Genomic DNA, 20,355 nt, shown 5'->3' on the forward strand with positions numbered 1-20,355 from the left:
GAGAATGCATTTTTTTAAAACTTCAGTAGCAACAGTTTAACAATTAATAGACAATAATGAGGTAAACATTATTAACGCCTAATTGTAATCACAGCTCTACTAGTACCTCAATCAAAAGTTGTGTAATTCTAAATGTCAGTCTCTGTGAAACAATAGCAGGAGATAATTTTTTCATTCATATCTTGCTTATGGGTGTTTCAAAGGCTTCTAATAAGATAATGGATTCCTTGGCCCCTTGGACTTGCCTAACAAGACTGACATTCTGTTGTCTTTTTTATTCTTTTTTTAATATATTTTATTAATTTTTTACAATAACAATCTTTAGTGAACAATGTGTTGTCTGGGTTATCTTTTTTCATTCTACATAGTATCGCTATTCTATAGAGTCACTGGGAATCAGGCAGCATGTATTAATATATTAGGGTTGGTTGCACAGTCAGCCATATGTTTAGACTGATAGCAGTACAAGAAAATATTTGTAACTCAGGGTTGAACTGTGAGGTCATTGGTGAGCTCTAAACTTGGTTATTTTACTGCAGATGTTTCAATACTCAATTAGGTAACGCTATCAGTGTATTTAGCATTTTTATCCACCTACTGAGTCCTTCCCAAGGACTTGGGATAAGCAGATATTTTGTTTTTATTTGTATTATTATGGATCATCGCACAGTCAGCCAGATGTTCAGACTGGATTTGGCATTTTGTCTACCTATCGAGTCCTTACCCAGGACCTGGGATAGGCAGATGTGGATGTTTGATGGTATTACAGATATCGTCGCAGGATGGAAGCAGTTCCTAATAAGGCCGCCTTTTGCAATTGACTAATAGCGAATTTGTCAATGCCAATGGTGTTCAAGTGGTGCTCCAGTTGTTTTGGGATTGCACCCAAGGAGCCTATGACTATTGGTACTACCCTTGCTTGCTTTTGCCACAGTCTTTCTATTTCTATTTGTAGGTCTTTGTATTTTGTTATCTTCTCCAGTTCTTTCTCTTCTATTCTGCTGTCTCCAGGCACTGCCACGTCCACTATCCAGACTTTTTTGTCTTTCTTATCGACAATTGTTAAGTCTGGGGTGTTATGTTGCAGGTGCTTGTCTGTTTGAATTCTGAAGTCCCTGAGCAGTTTATTTTTTTCATTTTCTATGATTTTCTCTATTTTATGATCCCACCAGTTTTTGCTTACAGGCAAATGATATATTTTGCAGATCTTCCAATGCACCATTGTTGCTACTTTGTCATGCCGCTGCTTGTAGTCAGTCTGTGCAATCTTCTTGCAACAGCTTACCAGGTGGTCCACTGTAAGCTGTTGCAAGAAGATTGCACAGACTGACTACAAGCAGCGGCATGACAAAGTAGCAACAATGTAAACCTGGTTATTTTATTGCAGATGTTTCAATATTCAATTAGGTAACACTATCAGTGTATTTAGCATTTTTATCCACCTACTGAGTCCTTCCCAAGGACTTGGGATAGGCAGATATTTTGTTTTTATTATTATTATTATTATGGATTATCGCACAGTCAGCCAGATGTTCAGACTGGATTTGGCATTTCATCTACCTATTGCATCCTTACCCAGGACCTGGGATAGGCAGATGTGGTTGTTTGTTGGTATTACAGGTATCGTCGCAGGATGGAAGCAGTTCCTAGTAAGGCCGCCTTTTGCAATTGACTAATAGCGAATTTGTCAATGCCAATGCAGTTCAAGTGGTGCTCCAGTTGTTTTGGGATTGCACCCAAGGAGCCTATTACTATTGGTACTACCCTTGCTTGCTTTTGCCACAGTCTTTCTATTTCTATTATTATTATTATTATTATTATTATTATTATTATTACTACTACTACATTGAAAACATGCTTTCTATAGTTCTGTGTTTTATATTGGGGTTGTTTTGGCAGGAAATAAATGATGGTGACATTAAAGGAACAGCAATAAATTATTTGGAAGTACATCCAAATGGAAGGCGTTTACTTATCCACACTAAGGACAGTACTGTAAGAATTATGGATCTTCGAATGTAAGTATTTCAGAGTTTTCTATTTTATACCATTTAAACACTACTACCGGACAGTTTGAGGCATTTCTAAGAATTGGCATCTCATTTCTTCTAGCTATCTTAACATATCCTGGCTTTAACTCTCTTAAAGGCATAAAGTATCCAATTAAATGAGCTTTTTTTAAGCTGCCCTGCCCCACCCACCACCCACCTATGATTTAGTGGGAAGGCTCAGTAGCTTCATTGAATTTGAGTGTGTTGCTGGCAAGGATGTGAACTGAAAGTATCATCCCTAGAAGCCAAAAGAGATGAGTGAGAAAGTGCTAAGGATCGTAATGGGGCTTAACACGACTGAGGAAAGCCAACCTGCATAGGAGAAGGAACACCAATTTATAATCTTGGAAGAGGGAAGAGGGAACGGCACATTTATTCCATATTTTCAAGAAAGATACTTAGAGATGGCTAAATGTTTGGACAAATTTGGGTGCCAAATAATAAGATGCCATAAGTTTGTACAGATTTATAACGTGAGTTGAATTGTAGGTGGTTCTAAGTACAACATTAAAGATAGCTGTAGTGCTAATAATGAGTGGTTAGAATTCAAAATTAGAAAAACAGGAACATGGAATCATAGGAGCATTGGATTAGGTAAGTATAGTAATATGAGAGTCACGTTTTCCAAAAAGAAGTCTTTATTTATTGCCAGCAGCTGCTTCAGGCAATGTAAAGGTGGATTTTTCACATTTAAACTTGAAATAAGAAATACATATCTGCTGATTTTTTTCCTCTAAAACATTAATGCTGGTATCAGGATTTGTGGCATATACAGGCACAAGGCACCAATGTCCACTTTCACTTTTGCTATTTGTAATTGCTCTGAAAGTCTTTGACAGCAAGATCCAAAAAACAAACAGATAATCGAGATCAAACTTCAAGGAGAACGGAAAATGAAATATTTTGCAGATAAAGTAGTAGTAAGAATTATGCAGTCGCAAAGCTCCATACGGCAGTTGATGAAAGTAACTGAAGATTTTGGTTGCTTTTCCAGGCGCAGAATCAATGAAAGCAAAGATAATAGCAAGGCACTTCTGAGGAAGAAAAAATTATGGGGGGGAGGGAAGCTTAGCTATAAGATAACAAAAAAGACCCAGGATTTGTGGCATATGGAGCCCATCCTTACAAAACATCTCCAGTTCACATCTAAAGGAATTTATAAAAGTTCTGTTAGAATTAATAGTGCTTTATGATCTACAGTGAATAGATTTTCTCACCCATTTAATATTTTACAATTCCAATGTTATTGGATCTTTTATCCAGGTCTATATGTAGGATTTAAAAGATCTGGTAGGCATATCTTTCTGGGATCCAACTAGACACCTCTGTGTAGTCAACGTTACTGGGATGATTTTGAAACTGGAACACTGAAACACTTAGTGTGATACAGAGATTTTATTATTTTAAAATAACAGAAGAATAGACCTTGCAATTTCCCCGTAAAAGTTAAGAGTGCAATAGAGAGAGTAGAATTGCTGGATATTCTGCTAATCAATTCTTGAAATCAATTTTTTTTTCTGCTTTTAATGTCCTACTGATTCTGCAGGAATCTAGAAGGCTATGTGTAGTTTTCAGACACAATTATCTTAGTAACAATTCACGTTTGTTTTTTGCGCATGAGTTTGAATTTACTAATCTGAGACTTAATTTATCCAAAATACCATGGGTTGTCATGGTTCCGATCAATGAGACCAAATAAATCAAAACTCTTGAGTTAGGAAAATTCCTCAAAGAACATGTTTATTGGATACATAATATCGGCCAGTCAAAAGTGAAACCAGATCTAAAGTTCCCCTCCCCAGGAATCAAAGTAATACGATGTAACAATTCCCACTTCTCTACTCAGGTTATCCAATAGTACAACTTGGCGGACTTTTTGACCAAACGATCCTCCTCCTCTTCGGTATGGGAATGACCTTGGTTCCCACAAGATTTGCTCATGTTTAGACTACCACAAATACCTTCCCCCCCCCTTCTTGTGGTAACCTAGAATGACAAAAATGGCTGCAGCCAGGTTCTCTGGGGTTATCTAGAATACCCTGAACCGCTCCTGGTTTTGCTTTTTAAAATTTACTTCTTAAAACTGCCAAACAGACCCTGGAATAGCATGATCTGGAAGGGGAACAGAACATTACAACAAAAGCTTGGAATTACTTAATTGTCCACATCCCCAGCCTTTCAGGATCTTTTTAGAAGACTGGACAAACAGAATTGCATATCAAAGATGGTCCTGAGCTGTAGATGATCATGATACATATGGTTGGCTTCATCGAAGGGGGTTAAAGAGAGGCACTAGTTTTATGTTCCTCAGGATGCCATCCTCCCATTTTCTATACAAATGAAGTTCAACTTGTGTTGGATATTCATTCTAGGATACGCCAGATGCAGGATTCTTTCGCTACATAAATGTGTTTATAGGATGTCATTGAGTTGACTACTTCATCTGTGTAGGTCCTGTTCCTTTCCATCTGTTCTAAGATTTTCTTGAAGCTAAGTTGGTTAGGGTCATCTTAAATCTAGAAGGCTCCTATTTCTTTGATGTTCTCATCTAGACGGAGTCTTACGCAGGTAGGCCTTGACTTAAGACCACATTTGGGACCAGAATTTCTGTTGCTAAATAAAGTGGTTGTTAAATGAGTCACCCCTGATTTTACAATCTTTATGACTTTTTTTGCCATGATTGTTAAGTGAATCACTGCAGTTGTTAAGCAAATTATGTGATCATTAAATGAATCCATCTTCCTCCATTGACTTTACTTGATGAAGGCTGGCTGGGAAGGTTGCAAATGGTGATCCCATGACCCTAGGATGCCGCAACGGTCATACATTAGTGCCAGTTGCCAAGAGCCCAAATTTTGATCACATGATTGTGAGGATGCTGCGAACGCTTACAAGTGAGAGGATCAGTTGTAAGTCACTTTCTTCAGTCGTGTAACTTCAAACAGTCGCTAAACGGATGGTTGTAAGTTGAGGGCTCCGTGAAAGTAAGGGTGGATCATTCCACAAATCAAGAAGTGGCATACGGTGATTAAAAGAGTAGCTATATTCATGTTATCTCTCTCTTATTCTTTAGCTTGGCTACAAAGAAATATATTGGTGCTACCAACTATCGAGAAAAAATTCATAGCACCTTAACGCCATGTGGAACATTCCTTTTTTCTGGAAGTGAAGATGGTGCGGCATATGTTTGGAATTTAGAAACAGGTACCTTTTGCTCTTTATTTTGAAAGCTTAGAAATATGAAATGTTTGTTTGTAGGCAACTTATGTTTTTAAAGGACCTTCTAAATAACTGTGCTTGAAAATTAAAAGCTACAAAACCATTTTTCCGGGGAGTTTTGTATATGCTAAGCGATGCTTCCCCATTGCTCTCTATCTATATTTTAAATTTATATAGTTTTCTCTTTACGTCAAAAGAAGGGGATCACCAGAATTGAGGTTATGAAATTATGATTCAATAGGCAGGCAAAAATGCCAAATCCAGTCTGAATATCTGCTGACTGTGTGACAAACCCTAATAATAATAATAATAACAACTTATTATCTAATAATTAAAGTATTATTCACAGCTATTTATAATTTATTTATTCACTATGCATTACGTCCCCAAAGTGATATTGATAAATTATACCTGCCCTGCAGGATACTGGTTTACAATTCTTAACTTGAAAGCATCCTTTCATTTTCAGATTCAGTTGGCTTGGGCTCCCCCAACCGTCTTGTACTGAAAAAAAAAAAAAATCTAACGCATGTGAATAAAGTACTCGCTCACCTACTTTTTTTTCCCTTTTGCAGGTGATCAGGTAGCTATGTATCCTGATCTTTCTTTCACTTCCCCACTTCGTGATGTTGCTTTCCATCCACTTGAACATATGGTGGCATTTTGTGCCTTTGGTCAAAACCAGCCAATCCTTGTGTACATTTATGATTACAAAGGTAATTGAATACGCTTATACATTTGTGTGTGTGTGTATTCAAGTCACACCTTAGTCATGAAAGTTTGAAGTGGCCTTTCTTGCTGCAGATACAAGTAGTCCTCGACTTAACAACCATTCATTTAGTGACTGTTCAAAGTTACAATAGCACTGGGGAAAGTGCATTATGATCAGTCCTTGCACTTAACGACCATTGTACCATCCCCATGGTTACGTGATCAAAATTGGGGCGCCTGGCAACCTGCGTGTATTTTTGACAGTCACAGTGTCCCAGGGACACGGGAGTGCCATTTGCAACCCTTCCCAGCCAGCTTCCGACAAGCAAACTATGTAATGATGGTGTGATTGACTTAACAACTGCAATAATTCACTTAACCACCATGGCAAAAAAAGTTGTAAAATCGAGTGTGACTCACTTAAGAACCACCTTACTTAGCGTCAGACGTTTTGGTTCCAGTTTGGATTGTAAGTGGGGGATTACCTGTCAGAGATGGTAATTGAACGCTCAGCAAGAAAGTTTAGATAAAAAGCTTTTGAGGTTCCTCGACTGCCTCCGTAGAAATACCTAATCTGTTCACATTGAAGTGAGAGTGATTTTTATATTTTTCTGCTTTATAGCCTTAACTGCTTACATCCTTACTTCGAATGATAGCTGGGATTTAGCACTCTTTTATGACAAGAGTGATGTTGTTCAAACGTTTTGTTTTGACTTTTTCCTCCGAAGTTGCCAAGCAGGGGATTGAGAGAGCAAAGGAACTGAATGGATCACGACTAACCAAGTCCCCCAGAAGCCCACAGACTCTCAGCATGTCTGCCAGGGCTCCTGCACAGAAGAATTTGATGATGTCGTCAGCTGACCAGTTTGTAACTGTTGCAAGAACATCAATGAGGATGCAAAGAGTCAAACAAAAGCTGGACTCTGTTATGGTAAAGTTCACTTAAAAATTCCACTACAACTTCAGTGACCGTTTGAAGTTAACAGTGGTGCTGAATGAATGGTAGTTAACAATCTGTCCTTGAAGATCCAACTGTCACAGCACGCCTGTGGTCCTGTGATTGTGATCTGGGCATTTGGCAACCGGCTCATAATTACAATGGTTGCAGGGTCCCATGGTCCCATGATCACGATTTGCCACTTTCCTGCTGGCTTCTCACAAGCAAATTCAATGGGGAAGCCAGCAAAGAAGGTTGCATATATTTCAGGTAAGTCTTTCCCGCCCAGCAATAGCCACCCTAAGCCCTCATGCCAATTCTGCATTTTTCTCTCCCCCTTCCCATACACATGGCAGCAGCCATTTGCCTCCGTCATGATGATGTTATGCTTCTGAACCTTATGAGTAGTTGATAAAAATAAGGATTGTCAGGCTCATGCTACATATGTGCGGGCTTGCCATAAGAAAGCTTGTAGACTATTGTAGAACCACAGGATGTTAGATCTCAAATTCTCAAACTCTTCTTAAGGTAATTGTCCCACTGGGTGGCACTAGGAATAAGGGCATTTTCTTAACTTGGTGACTTAGATTGATTTTAAGGAATACGGCATAATTCTACTGATCATGAACAAAAGTAACTGTAAAATAAACTGATATCTAAAGTATTGCCCTTTAAATAGTTATTGCACTGTGGGAAACAGCAACTGATTCTTCTACATTGGTCCTGAACTATATTTGAATAATTTGTATCTGAATTTCTTCTGTAGACTTCCAAGTCCTACAATTTAATTACCAACTTAACGTAGTAAAACATTTAATAATATTTGGTTCGCTGTTTTATCAAATGTAGCAGCCCTATGTCATGAGCCAGGCATCCAGTGGTTATTATTTGGAAATTTGGGTGCATGTTTTAGACACACTTACAAAATGGCTATCTCAGTTATGTCAACCAATCGCAAAACATTTATGTATCAAAAAATGCAAACGAAACCCTGCATCTAAAATGCCATCCTTCTATTTTCTGTGGGATTTAGAGATATTACTGGAAATGCAGGTTTTATATAAGGCTGCTTTTTTGCCTTGCATCTTGTTAGTTTTTCCTTTATGTAATGTTGCACATACATCCTTCTACTGTCCGGTCGCGTCATCTCTCACGATCTTTAGTGCATATTTGTGTAGATTCTAGATGGATTATATTTTGGTTTTTATTATTTTGCTACATAAAATTGTAAATACACTTGAAGCATCCAATTTTGTTGCGGATGTTGCAGTATTATGTTATTTTTTTCCTTTATAAATTATGTTATGCTTTTTGAAGTTTGAATCAGCCCTCTTTGCAACCTATATAGAATAAGACATACAATTATCCTTTATTAGTTCCCAGTAAATTAATTGCCTATTTGGAACTATTTGGTATAATGTAAACAGATTATGGTTATATAGATTTACTGCCATCTCTGCAGAAGATTCTAAGGGTTCAAGTTTGAAAATGAATTCATTTTATGTATATGTGTCAGATGTTAGACCTTCAGATATGGCTCCCAGCATCCCTGGCCCATTTCAGTGATTAGGAATGTGATAAGTGGTAGTTCAGCAATTAAGGGAGGCTGGGAATATGAGAGAGAGAAAAATACAGCTTCGGAGTATTTTTTTTTTTCCATTTTAACAGTCAACTCCATTCTCAAGGCAGAAAGCATATAGTAATGTGCAAAATTAATAAAGTCACAGTAAAGAGGTTAACAAAAAAAAATAACTTATTCACCACTTGGCTGATTGCATTAATGTGGTGCTGTGGTGACAGCAGGTGTACATGGTTCCTTCCACAGCCTTCAGGAAAAAAAAAAAAACTATTTGAGGTCAATTGCTGCAAGAAGACAATATTCTAGAGAACTTGCATTGTGCAAACGGAGGGAGGGCTGCATGAAGCTATGGTAGGCATTTCCTGCCTTTACGCCAAGGGGGGAAATGGAGCTCTTGAGAAATCTCTCCAGGTGTGCCTTGACAAATTGGCCAAGCATGATGGTGACTACAGTTGCACTGCTTCATGCTCCATTTATATAGAAGAAAACAAGTTCTCATAGCAACCACTGTTCCCAAATTCAGAAAGCAAGCTGGCAGATTTGGCTGGGTCTCTGGTGGCTTTCCCCGGTAGAAATGGTGTGTAGTTTTTCTCCCGGAGATAAATGTAAAATGTTCTCAAGGTGCAATAGAAAATTTTTTTTCAAATCCTATTTCTCAGTGGAATGCTTTCTTGAACCATTTGGCTTGGCCTTTTTCTCCTTATACTGTGGGGAATAAGCGATATAAGATAATAGCAAGTGATAAGTCTGTACATAGGGTCAAAGTACAAGTTTGCCTGGATAATATTGCAAAGCTCTGTTTTTCTACCTGAGGGAGGATTGCATGTAAAACCACTCCAGTGCTAAACAAAAGAGACTGCAGACTTACTTAGAGCTAATCATTGCCTGCTGCACACTGTGACAAAACTGTAATTTAAAGGATTAACTTTATTTACAAAGGCACAAAACTCCAGAAAGGACAAATTACAGTGCTGACTTTCCCAGCCTAATTTGACTTGCAACCATGTATGAAAATTTTTTATTCTTCTAATTGTAAAGGTCACAGCCCTGTATTATGGGGGGGGGAGGAATCAGCAAAAATGTTCTTAGCTTGTTGGAACCTGAATTTACCTCGATTCTCTTTTATTTTTGGGTGGTGCACACTTTTTTTTTTTAACATGAAAATTAGGCTCACTGAAAAGGGGTATTTGCATAATTCCCATAGATTATAAAGCAAATGCAAAACAGCTCTGTTTAAACTTGGCAGGAGTGTGTAGGCTTTTCTATCTCTTTAAACACATACACATGCACATACACAATACCTTTTGTACTTGTATTTTTACTCCACCCGGGCCTTGTAATATACTATCCATCATAAAACTGTGGTTTTTATGTTAAGCAAGCAAAATGTTGTGAAAAGAATTAGTTGATTGGTGTTAGTTATCTTAGCCAACCTTTTCTCGTTGTTGAAAAGGTGTTTAGCAATTTCTTCCCACAGCCTACATTTCAGAAATTATTGCTTCACAATAATTGTTCCATGGGTCCTATTATATGCTGGCATGTTAACTTAAAACATAGGAAAGTAGAGGTCTGTCTACCTTTACAAACAGCATTGGAAGACTGATCTCAAATTACATCTCACCCTTGAACACTCTCTATATATTTACTTTATATACCTATCTGATATTGGACATTATTTAATAACAGCCTGACTCCTGAGGGTAGAGGGTGCAGGGTTCGTGCAAGCCACTTCTACTGCTCATGAACAGGCGTGTGTGTGTGTGTGTGTGTGTGTGTGTGTGTATGTGAGGGATTTTGTTATTTTTCTTCTCACTTGTCTACAACTCTCTTGCATATTCACAGAAGTCACATTTTCAGGAATGTTCTTTAAATAAACTACAGATTAGGGATAATCAGACATATTCATTCCATATGAAAACTACTCCTGTGTTGATAGAATACGTACGGTATATGAAAGGGAATGGTGCAGTCATAAACACTAGGGTAGATTTAGAGCTTATTGTGAAAAAAGAAGCAGGCTGATTAATGCAGTTTGGATTTGCTCCTGTGGGGCTCCAGGAATGGCTAAACAAATTAAATAATTCCAACCATTCATTAACTTGGAATGGTGTGCCGTGCAAAAATCACTTCTAGCAAGCGTTTGAAATCCAGATATGGTTTTGACTTCCACTGCCCCAATTAGCATGTAGCTCTAAACAAAACACCTTTTAAAATGAGTGTAGTCTGCTTTAATGGTGTTTGATGGCAGGAGAGGGTAAGTATAAGGAATGGGGTAGAAGCTAGAGTGTGCACCAATGAATCTAATGCATTTCATTTGGATTGTGAAGGGAAGGCTTTAAAAGAATATGATGTAGCGTGAGCGTGCAAAAGAATCTTATTAAATAAAGCAGAGGTTTGCCAGCTTTTCATGCATCAATGAGACTGTTATTGCATATTTTAAGAAACTGGTTTTAATATTTTTAACACTATGGGTAATCCTCATTTAGCGACTGCCTTGCACTGCGGCCGCTTGTAGTGACAATGGCGATGAAAAAAGTAACTGCAACCATTTCCTTTCATTTACGATCTTTGCAGGCCTATAAACTGAAGTAAAATCATGATATTTCAGCAACTGCTTTGCTTAATGACTGAGTTGCCTGTTCCAGTTGTGGTCACTAAGCGAGGACTTACCTGTACCTGATAAAAGAATTGTATGTTTCTTCTAACCATTCTTTTATCTAATAATAGCAGCACTGATTTTCTTTTTTTTTTTTTACTAGCATTCATATGGTTTAATTGTTTACATAATCCTTAAAATAAACCACTTTCCCCTGCAGTGGGGGCAACGCAGGTGGGCCGAGATTAGAAAGTAATACTTTGCCTAAGGCTGCAAAGAGCCTGAGGTTTGGAATGGGGGTACAGCTGGTTTATAGCTTAGCATCGAAAAGTTAGCGTGAAAATAAAGAGTTCTCAACCATAGATTTGCTTTATCATACCAGTGCAAGGGAAATCAGTATTAAAGAAGCAGAGGCTAATTCCTTCATGATATATCCTTGCTGCTGCTGCTTCCACCACCGCCACCCCCTTCTTTGAATCAGTGTTACCATTTTTTTTACAATCAGGCTTTCCAATTCTGGAAATAACTCAAGACAGGGAGCAGCAGTAGGCTTAAGTACAGGCAGTCTCTCCATCTTTCAGTTTTGCCTTCAGAGCTCATTCTCTTGCACTTTTTACATTGTATTTAACCTGCCCTTTTATTTCATTTATTTATTGCTCTAGCTCAGCGGTTCTCAACCTGTGGGTCGGGACCCCATTTGAGGTCGAACGACCATTTCACGGGGGTCGCCAAACAACGCAGTCCGCCATTTTTTCCCCCTTTTCCTTAGCTGTGCTACTCCCTTTTATTCTATTGGCTTTTGAAAGCCAATAGAATAGACTCTTGAATAAAGTCTAATTCTATTGGCTTTCAAAAGCCAATAAGAATTGTCCAGGCTGTCTCTGCCCTGCTGAGCCCGCCAAAAATCCCATTCTGCAAATGGTGCTGCACCAGTTGAGTAGTCCTCGACTTACGACCGGTTGAGTAGTCCTCGACTTACGACCGGTTGGGGGTCGCGGCATTAAAAAGGTTGAGAACCACTGCTCTAGCTAGTTCTCAGTGGGGAAAGATTTATCAATGTGCTGACATAAGAGAAAAAAAGAAAAAATATTTGTTGCTGAAGTCCTGTATGGCTAAAACCTGTAGGGTGGTGGGTTTTTTTTTTTTTTTTTTTAAAGTGTCATGCCCTTGTTAGGAAAATTTTAAAAAAATACCCAAGACTATTAAACCACTTAGCTGGAATGGTTGTCACAGGTCAGGAAAGAAGCAGATCAAGAGATTTTGGGATACTTTCAATTAATAGTTTTAATTCAGAGAAATCTGATGAAATAAGCCCAAAGGGAGAGAGGGGTTCCAGTTCAAACCTGCTTTGATATGTTGAGTAATAAATTATGAAAGCTGGCCAAATAAGCCTTGGAGATTTAACTGCTGGCGACAATTCACTTTAAGTTTTGGAGGTTATCTTTAGATCTGATTTTCTGTTCAGAGTGCATTCATATCCATTTTCATAGAGCCTAGGTAAAAGAACTGATCTGTCAAAAGCTAATCATTCAAAATAAATCCTAAATTTTAGTTGCCCCATTGAAATATTTAACTTTTTTTTCTAAATTCCATATATTTATTTATATTACATAGTTTATATATTGGTTTAATATGTTACGCTTTGTCCCTGTTAATGATTATGTAATTGATTGAAATGAAACTAAAATGCTGAAAGTACGTTATGGGTATCTAAAGCCTTGTTGTAAAAAACAAACAGAAACAACAGGAGAAAACATGAAATAATTTATGACATTTTGTACACCATCTGCTACCTAAGAATTTTTCTGATGAATAAGAAATATTCCAATTACAATATTACAGTTCCCTTCTATGCCCTAAAAATAATTATTTTCCCAATTCCTAATTATTAACAACAATATTTACAACTTCAGTTTGTGTTAGTAAACAAATACCTTCACCCTTCTCTGTTTCTAATTAATTTTTTAACAGGCTTTTGAAAACAAATTACTTTCTCAGTCCTTAACTCATACTGTGGATTCATAGATGCGCTAAATGTATGGGGAAGAGGATTGAAAAAACGGCTTCCAAATATATTTTTTTGAAATTGGACTTGAAGTAGAATCACAAAGAGTTGTGAACTTCCCATACATAAATTGGATGGTGGTGTCTGCAGCTTTGTCTTAAGAGGGAGCCTTTTATACATTTGTTCATTGTGAAAGCATTAGGCAGTATGCTCCCCAAAGCTATTCTGAAAGAAGTTACTTAGAAATCAATCATTTTTAAATAAATATATTTTGATAAAGTAGGGAGATTGTATTCTTTAACTCTAACGTTAGGGATTGGCAAACCCCATGAATTCTGCACAGTTTGTGAATTTTGAGTTATTATAGTAGCCTCTCTATATTCCGGCTACAGCTTCCTGCAGAGAGATCATAGCTTTGAACTTCTTAATTTTTTCCTCTGATATCTCTTGAAGGACTTGGGCGTGACAGTCAAAATTGTTAAGACTGAGGGAGTAAAAAAGTAAAATTGTCAAGTTATGTCAGATAAACAGTACAATTTATGTAATAATCCAGAGGGTTTTTTCAAACTTTGAGAAACAGAAAATGGCATATACCTTGTAGGTTTGGAGACCACAATGTTGACGCAATAATTAAAAAGAATGCCAAAAGGAAGTATTAATGCATCCTTTTAGAAAAAAATGGAGGCAGTTATATTTCATAATTTATTGGTATTTCAACTATTTTTTAACCTATCTTTCTTTTCAAACTGTTTTTAGTTCTTCAAAATTGAATTGTTTTTATACTAATACAGCAATTACTTTCACAATTGGCAAGGCTTTGCAGTTTAGCTCTTGTGTCTCAATTTTTCTTTTGCAGGCCAGTTCCAGTCCAATGCTTCCCAGCCAATCTCTGCTATCACCACACCCCAAATTAACAAACAATCTAGGTGTATCAGTGATTCCATCTTATCCTCTTCCTACTAAACGTGGTAATGTATTTTCTGTGGTTATTAATGTACTTTGGAGGAGTTCTGTGATCATATAAAATGATTGTCCTTGCTCAATGACAAATATTTTTGTGAGTAATCAACATGCCTATATTTACTCAATGCATTTAGAGCTAACACTAATACACAGAGATGAATGACAGACAACTGGAATCAAACTTGAGTAGCGGTTGTTCAAAACATAAGAAAAATTAAGCAAAGCAAATTTTGTCTAACCCATATTACCATATAGTAAGCGCTTTGATCATCCATGTACCATAGATTTCAAACTCTGAAAGGAAAATATATTCTGACTGATGCTATCTATAATGTAGGAAATTTTGTTTTTTTAATTCCTTGTTAACAGAGAACTGTGGAGGTCGTAGCAGGACCAAATTGGTAGTTTAAAAAAGTACCATATTAATGAATTGCTAGAATGCAGGAGGGAGGATAATCTAAACTTCTCAAGACCTCTTCCAGCGATCATGTTATGGCACTAATGCTATAATGTTCAACAAGTAGGATCACTGCAGTGAGCTAAAAGGCATGTCATATTTCACTGATTTTATGGGGGCCTTCATCGAAATAGGTTTTGATCAGCGTTAATCTTCTCAGAATGCCCCTGTTTGTTATACAGATAGTTTAATGGCTACTCATTCAGGGACTGTTCGATATTATGGCGGCACTGCATGAGAAGTACTTATGGCTGGCCCTTGAAGGTCCGCCCATCCCAGCCACCCCGCTGTGGTCATGTGATTACAATCTGCGTGCTTGGCAACCAGCTCACACTGTTGTGGTGTTCCAGTTGGTCAGGTGGATGGTCATTTGCACTCTTCTCTGCCAGCTTTCCACCAGCAAAGTGTAAGTCGCTTTTTCAGAACCCTCGTAATTTTGAACAGTGGCTAAATGAGTGGCAGTTAAACAAGGAAAACCTGTAATCTGCCCTATAAATCTACAGCACTACAGCTCCCATCTCCACCTTCTCTCTATGGAACTCACTTGGAAGGTGTTAACTTGGAGGAAGCTTAACTAAGCAAAAGCTTCCTTCTTTTGGCCCCATCTTTGCATTCTCCCTGCCTTCTTGGTGTGTGTCTGTGTGTGTGTGTGTGTGTGTGTGTGTGTGTGTGTGTGTGTCTGTCTGTCTATCTATCTATCTATCTATCTATCTATCTATCTATCTATCTATCTATCTATTTTACACAGAGACCCACACATATCTTTCCCAGGCAGTTTTGGTTGGTGTGTTGTAGGCATTATTTATTTCTTTGAGTTTTTTATCGCCTTCATTACTTAATAAGTGACTCAAGACAGTAAACATACATAATACTTCTTCCTTCACCTATTATCCTCAAAACAACAACCCTGTAGGGTGGGGTGGGCTGAGAGAGAGTGACTAGAAACCCAGCTGACTTTTATGCCTAAAGTGGAATTAGAACTCAGTCTCTGGGTTTGTAGCACACCAAGGAAAGGAAGGCAAATCAAATAAAATCGCTAAAATAAAATTTTAGAAACAAAACCTGTACCTAAAATCACCATAAAAGCCAGATCCAAACAACTATGCCCAGGGTTGAAAATAAAATCAGGTCTCCACAGCTCTCTGGATCTTGACTGATTAATTATGTGCCATTGTAGATTTTACAAGCGCAGTGTGTTAATAATTTCTAATTCTTCCTAGTATATAAATTATACCATCTGTTTTAGATATTATTGAAAGAACTTCAGTTTGCAGTGGTGACAAACAGCGTTTTATTGACCAGATTAATATCAGTTCTTTTAAAAAAACAAAAACATTATTTTAGACAACGTGAAGCAAAAAATGTAAACAATTATCTTGGTGCCATTGGAATTCTAGAATAACCAATGTAAAATATTAGGAAAAGGAACAGTATCGTTTCATCAAAGTTCCCATGAGAACATTCATAACATTTAGGTGATAATGGAACGTCTGTTTATCTCTTCTGGGTTCACTGCTATGATCCCTCTGCTATAAGAATATTGTTTTTAGAGAGACGTGGGAAAAGATTTTGTATATCTGTCACCATTAACTGTGGCAAAATTGTGACAACCTAAGTTTTTCTCTAAGATAGTTTTCTTCAATCTTGTGCCTCCACATGGCCAAAGAGGGATTTGGGAAGCTATAACCCATCAGAAGGGAATCAAAATTGAGGAAGTTGCTTTCTTCCATTCCAAAAATAAGTAGCAGATATATACCGTGTTTCCCTGAAAATAAGACCTGGTCTTATATTTTTTTTTGCCTCTAAAAGAGGCAACAGGTCTTATTTTCGGAGGATATCCTACCCACTTACCTTAGGACCACAGCAGCCAATGCCTCCCACGCCCTGACATCTGTTGCACTGTTGCCTGAGTTCTTCTGCGGCCGCTTGTGGCTGCACACCACATGGCGCATCACGCCAGTGCTGCCGATCATGAAGAGAGGATGTGTGGCTCATCACGGCACTGGTGTGACGAGCTACACAGCATCCTGCCGCGATCGGCAGCATCAGCACAACAAACCACGTCTCCTGCCACGAGTGGTGGCACTGGTACACTTGGTGGGTGTGGTAAGTGGGTGCGGGACATGTTATTTTGGGGGTAGGGCTTATGTTAGGCGCACATATGAAAATCAAGCTGTTTCAGGATAGGTCTTATTTTTGGGAAAACAACGGGTATTTGGTTTTCTTCCATTACTTTGTAAATTTTGTATACTTTGTAAACCATCTACAAAGTGCATTGCAGGTGACAAGTAACCAGAATCTACATGTTAGTGCCATATGCTTCTTAAATATCATATTACAATATAACTTTTCCAGCAACAAATAATAACGGACTGTATGTCTCTAACAGCCTACCAAGATGTGAGCATTTGTTGCCGTAGTGCCAAACTTTGACATTAGCTGAGTGTGATGAAATATAATATTTAATAAAATCTAGACAACAATTTGCTCCGCATTTTTGCATTGGTTATTTGGTGGGGCTTGGTAAAATGTTACATACCTAATCACTTTGTGGTTTACAAGAGTAGACTAGTTCATCTGAGTCCCAAAAATTTGTCCTCAAAATTAGTTCACAATTACAGCGTTAAACCCACTCTTAGGGCACAATAGCCTAATTGTAGTTAAAAAGCAAAGGGGAGAGTCAAGTGCCTACTTGGTCCTTTTCTTGTAGTTCCTGGAACCTCGAAGATAACATTGCTAAATAATGGGGAAATGATTATCTCTTTGGTTTTTAACCAATTAATAATAGTTAAATATTCCAGAAATCTGCCATGAATCCCAAAAAGAAAAGGCTCAAGGACTGCAATAAAGCACATCATAGTGTCAGAGTCAGGTCACTGCCATTATTGGCTGAGAAAATATTTTTAAACTGTCACAATACTATTTTAAAAATATAGAGGGAGGGAGATGAATTGTTAGGAAATATGGAATATAAATAAATGTTGCATATAAGGGTAAAGAACATTATATGTACATATACATGTGTGTGTGTGTATGTATATATATATGTATGTGTGTATATGTATATGTTCAGTGTATATATATATATATATATATATATATATTTGTTTTCTGAGGTTTTCGCGGGTATTTGTATGTAGGTCTTTGGTTGTTCGGGTTTTCTCCCACGTAAAATTGGAAGTGTCTTGGCGACGTTTCGACGAAGTCCCATTCGTCATCTTCAGGCTGGTGCTTTCAGCTTCGTGCCTCGAGCTGCAGTGTGTGGTCTTGGCTGTTTCTTCCTTTTAACTGCCAGTGGAGGTATGAACTGATTGGGTGGGAGCTTGGCTGTGTTCTGATTGGGTGGAGGTGTGTTTTGATTGGTTAGGGGCTTGGCTGTGCTCTGATTGGCTGGTTGGCTGTGCTCTGATTGGCTGTGCTCTGATTGGCTGGGGGAGTGTTCTGTTTGGTTGTGCTCAGGTTAGTCTGAGTTGCAGAGGGATTCAAGATTTTGGGCTGCCCTGCCATTCCTTGGCTTCGTGTTCGTGGTCGTGCTTCCTCTTCATGGAGGGTGTCAGTTTGCTTCATGTATGGATTGGGGGGTTTAAAGTGGCTAATGATGCAGCTGTGGTCTGGCTTCTGGTTTGTGGTCGTGCCTCATAGTCAGTGTGGCTTTGGGTTTGTTTTTTGCGTGGATGTTTGGTGGTGACATCCTGTGTGGTTTTTGTGAGTGTGGGTCTGGTATCATTTTTTGTGTTAGGGAGTCGTTTGTCAATGAGGGCGGGTTTCCAAATGGCTGGTAGGCGGGAGGTATCATCTCGCTTGTTCATGCTGTGTGGGCGTTTTTCTTCTGGTAGATGGTGTGTCCTAGGTGCTAGGGATCCAATGGCTCCCTAGGACACACCATCTACCAGAAGAAAACACACACAAACCGCTATCTGCACGCTCTCTCACACCACCACCCAGCACAGATCAACTCTGTAGCCAAGACACTCATCTCCAGAACAAAACGCTTAGCTGACGAACAACACCTAAAACCCGAACTACACACTCTCACCAATGTACTAACATCCAATGGATTCCATAGAAATAAGATTACAAACCTAATCCAAAAAGAAACCCCCACTAAAATCCAAGACAAAGAACAAGAAAACGGCAAAGCCATCCTCCCATACATAAAAGGCATCACAGACAGAATCAGTAAGATCCTCCATAAACACAACATCAAAACAGCATTCTGCACAAACAGAAAAATATCCACCATCCTTAGAAACCCCAAAGATAAAATTGAATTAGAAAATCAAGGAGTATACGAAATCCCATGCACCACTTGTCCCACCACATACATCGGACAAACCAACAGAAGAATAAGTGCACGCATTGAAGAACATAAGAACTCAGTCAAAAAAGAGGAACCAACATCTTCCCTGGTCCAACACCTTAAAGCTACAGGACATGAAATTGACTTTAAAAATACCAGAACCATTGCCAAAAGTGAACATTTTAATAACAGAATAATCAGAGAAGCCATCGAGATAGAAAAACGCCCACACAGCATGAACAAGCGAGATGATACCTCCCGCCTACCAGCCATTTGGAAACCCGCCCTCATTGACAAACGACTCCCTAACACAAAAAATGATACCAGACCCACACTCACAAAAACCACACAGGATGTCACCACCAAACATCCACGCAAAAAACAAACCCAAAGCCACACTGACTATGAGGCACGACCACAAACCAGAAGCCAGACCACAGCTGCATCATTAGCCACTTTAAACCCCCCCAATCCATACATGAAGCAAACTGACACCCTCCATGAAGAGGAAGCACGACCACGAACACGAAGCCAAGGAATGGCAGGGCAGCCCAAAATCTTGAATCCCTCTGCAACTCAGACTAACCTGAGCACAACCAAACAGAACACTCCCCCAGCCAATCAGAGCACAGCCAATCAGAGCACAGCCAACCCCCCAGCCAATCAGAGCACAGCCAAGCCCCTAACCAATCAAAACACACCTCCACCCAATCAGAACACAGCCAAGCTCCCACCCAATCAGTTCATACCTCCACTGGCAGTTAAAAGGAAGAAACAGCCAAGACCACACACTGCAGCTCGAGGCACGAAGCTGAAAGCACCAGCCTGAAGATGACGAATGGGACTTCGTCGAAACGTCGCCAAGACACTTCCAATTTTACGTGGGAGAAAACCCGAACAACCAAAGACCTACATATATATATATATATATATACACACACACACATACATATAAGCAAAGCCTATCATTGTCTTCAATTCCTTATGTGCTCCATTTAAGAATATGTATTACATTATATGTATATGTACTGTATACTGTACACACACACACATACATATATATACACAGTACATATATAATAACAATAAAGTTGGAAGGGACCTTGGAGGTCATCTAGTCCAACACCTGCTCAGGCAGGAAACCTTATACCAGTGGTGGCGAACCTATAGCACCCATGCCAGAGGCAGCACTCAGAGCCCTCTTGGTGGGCACATGTGCCATTGCCCCAGCCTCACCTCCCCCTGCGACCCCCTCCTCACCAGCATCCGAGCATGCCCACATGGAGCAGCACAGCCAAGGACAGGGCAGCCAGGCAGCGTGAACAAGACTCTGTCCTCACACCCCATCGTGCACAGTTGATGCTGCGGGATGCAGGCAGAGGGTGTGGCCGCCATGTCGCTGCTGGGCTACCTGTGTGATCTGCGATGGGCCCTGGAGGCAGTGAGTGGCCCTGAGGGCAGGCAGGGCAAAGGATGGGTGAGCGTGGAGTGGGGGCGGGGCAGGGGGGTGGAGTGGGGTGGGGCCAGTTTTTGGGCA

General features: G+C 39.1%; 1 protein-coding gene across 5 annotated transcripts in view; it reads left to right on the forward strand.

Moving 5' to 3' along the window:
- The window catches only part of AHI1 (Abelson helper integration site 1), an 88,335-nt gene that overhangs the window by 24,609 nt on the left and 43,371 nt on the right, over nucleotides 1-20,355 (forward strand). For 4 of the 5 annotated variants that reach the window (XM_039323487.1, XM_039323505.1, XM_039323515.1 and 1 more), the window contains exons 15-19: nucleotides 1,900-2,018; nucleotides 5,125-5,255; nucleotides 5,846-5,986; nucleotides 6,710-6,912; nucleotides 13,955-14,066. In XM_039323487.1, coding sequence (XP_039179421.1) covers nucleotides 1,900-2,018; nucleotides 5,125-5,255; nucleotides 5,846-5,986; nucleotides 6,710-6,912; nucleotides 13,955-14,066 — 706 coding nt within the window. Of the gene's footprint in view, nucleotides 1-1,899; nucleotides 2,019-5,124; nucleotides 5,256-5,845; nucleotides 5,987-6,709; nucleotides 6,913-13,954; nucleotides 14,067-16,327; nucleotides 17,482-20,355 lie in introns of those variants that run through there. The other variant, XM_039323524.1, reaches the window with a different exon arrangement.

This window comes from Crotalus tigris, unplaced genomic scaffold (genome assembly GCF_016545835.1).
Source record: "Crotalus tigris isolate CLP2741 ecotype Arizona unplaced genomic scaffold, ASM1654583v1 scf7180000017611.44802233496:7321179, whole genome shotgun sequence".
NCBI lineage: Eukaryota > Metazoa > Chordata > Lepidosauria > Squamata > Viperidae > Crotalus > Crotalus tigris.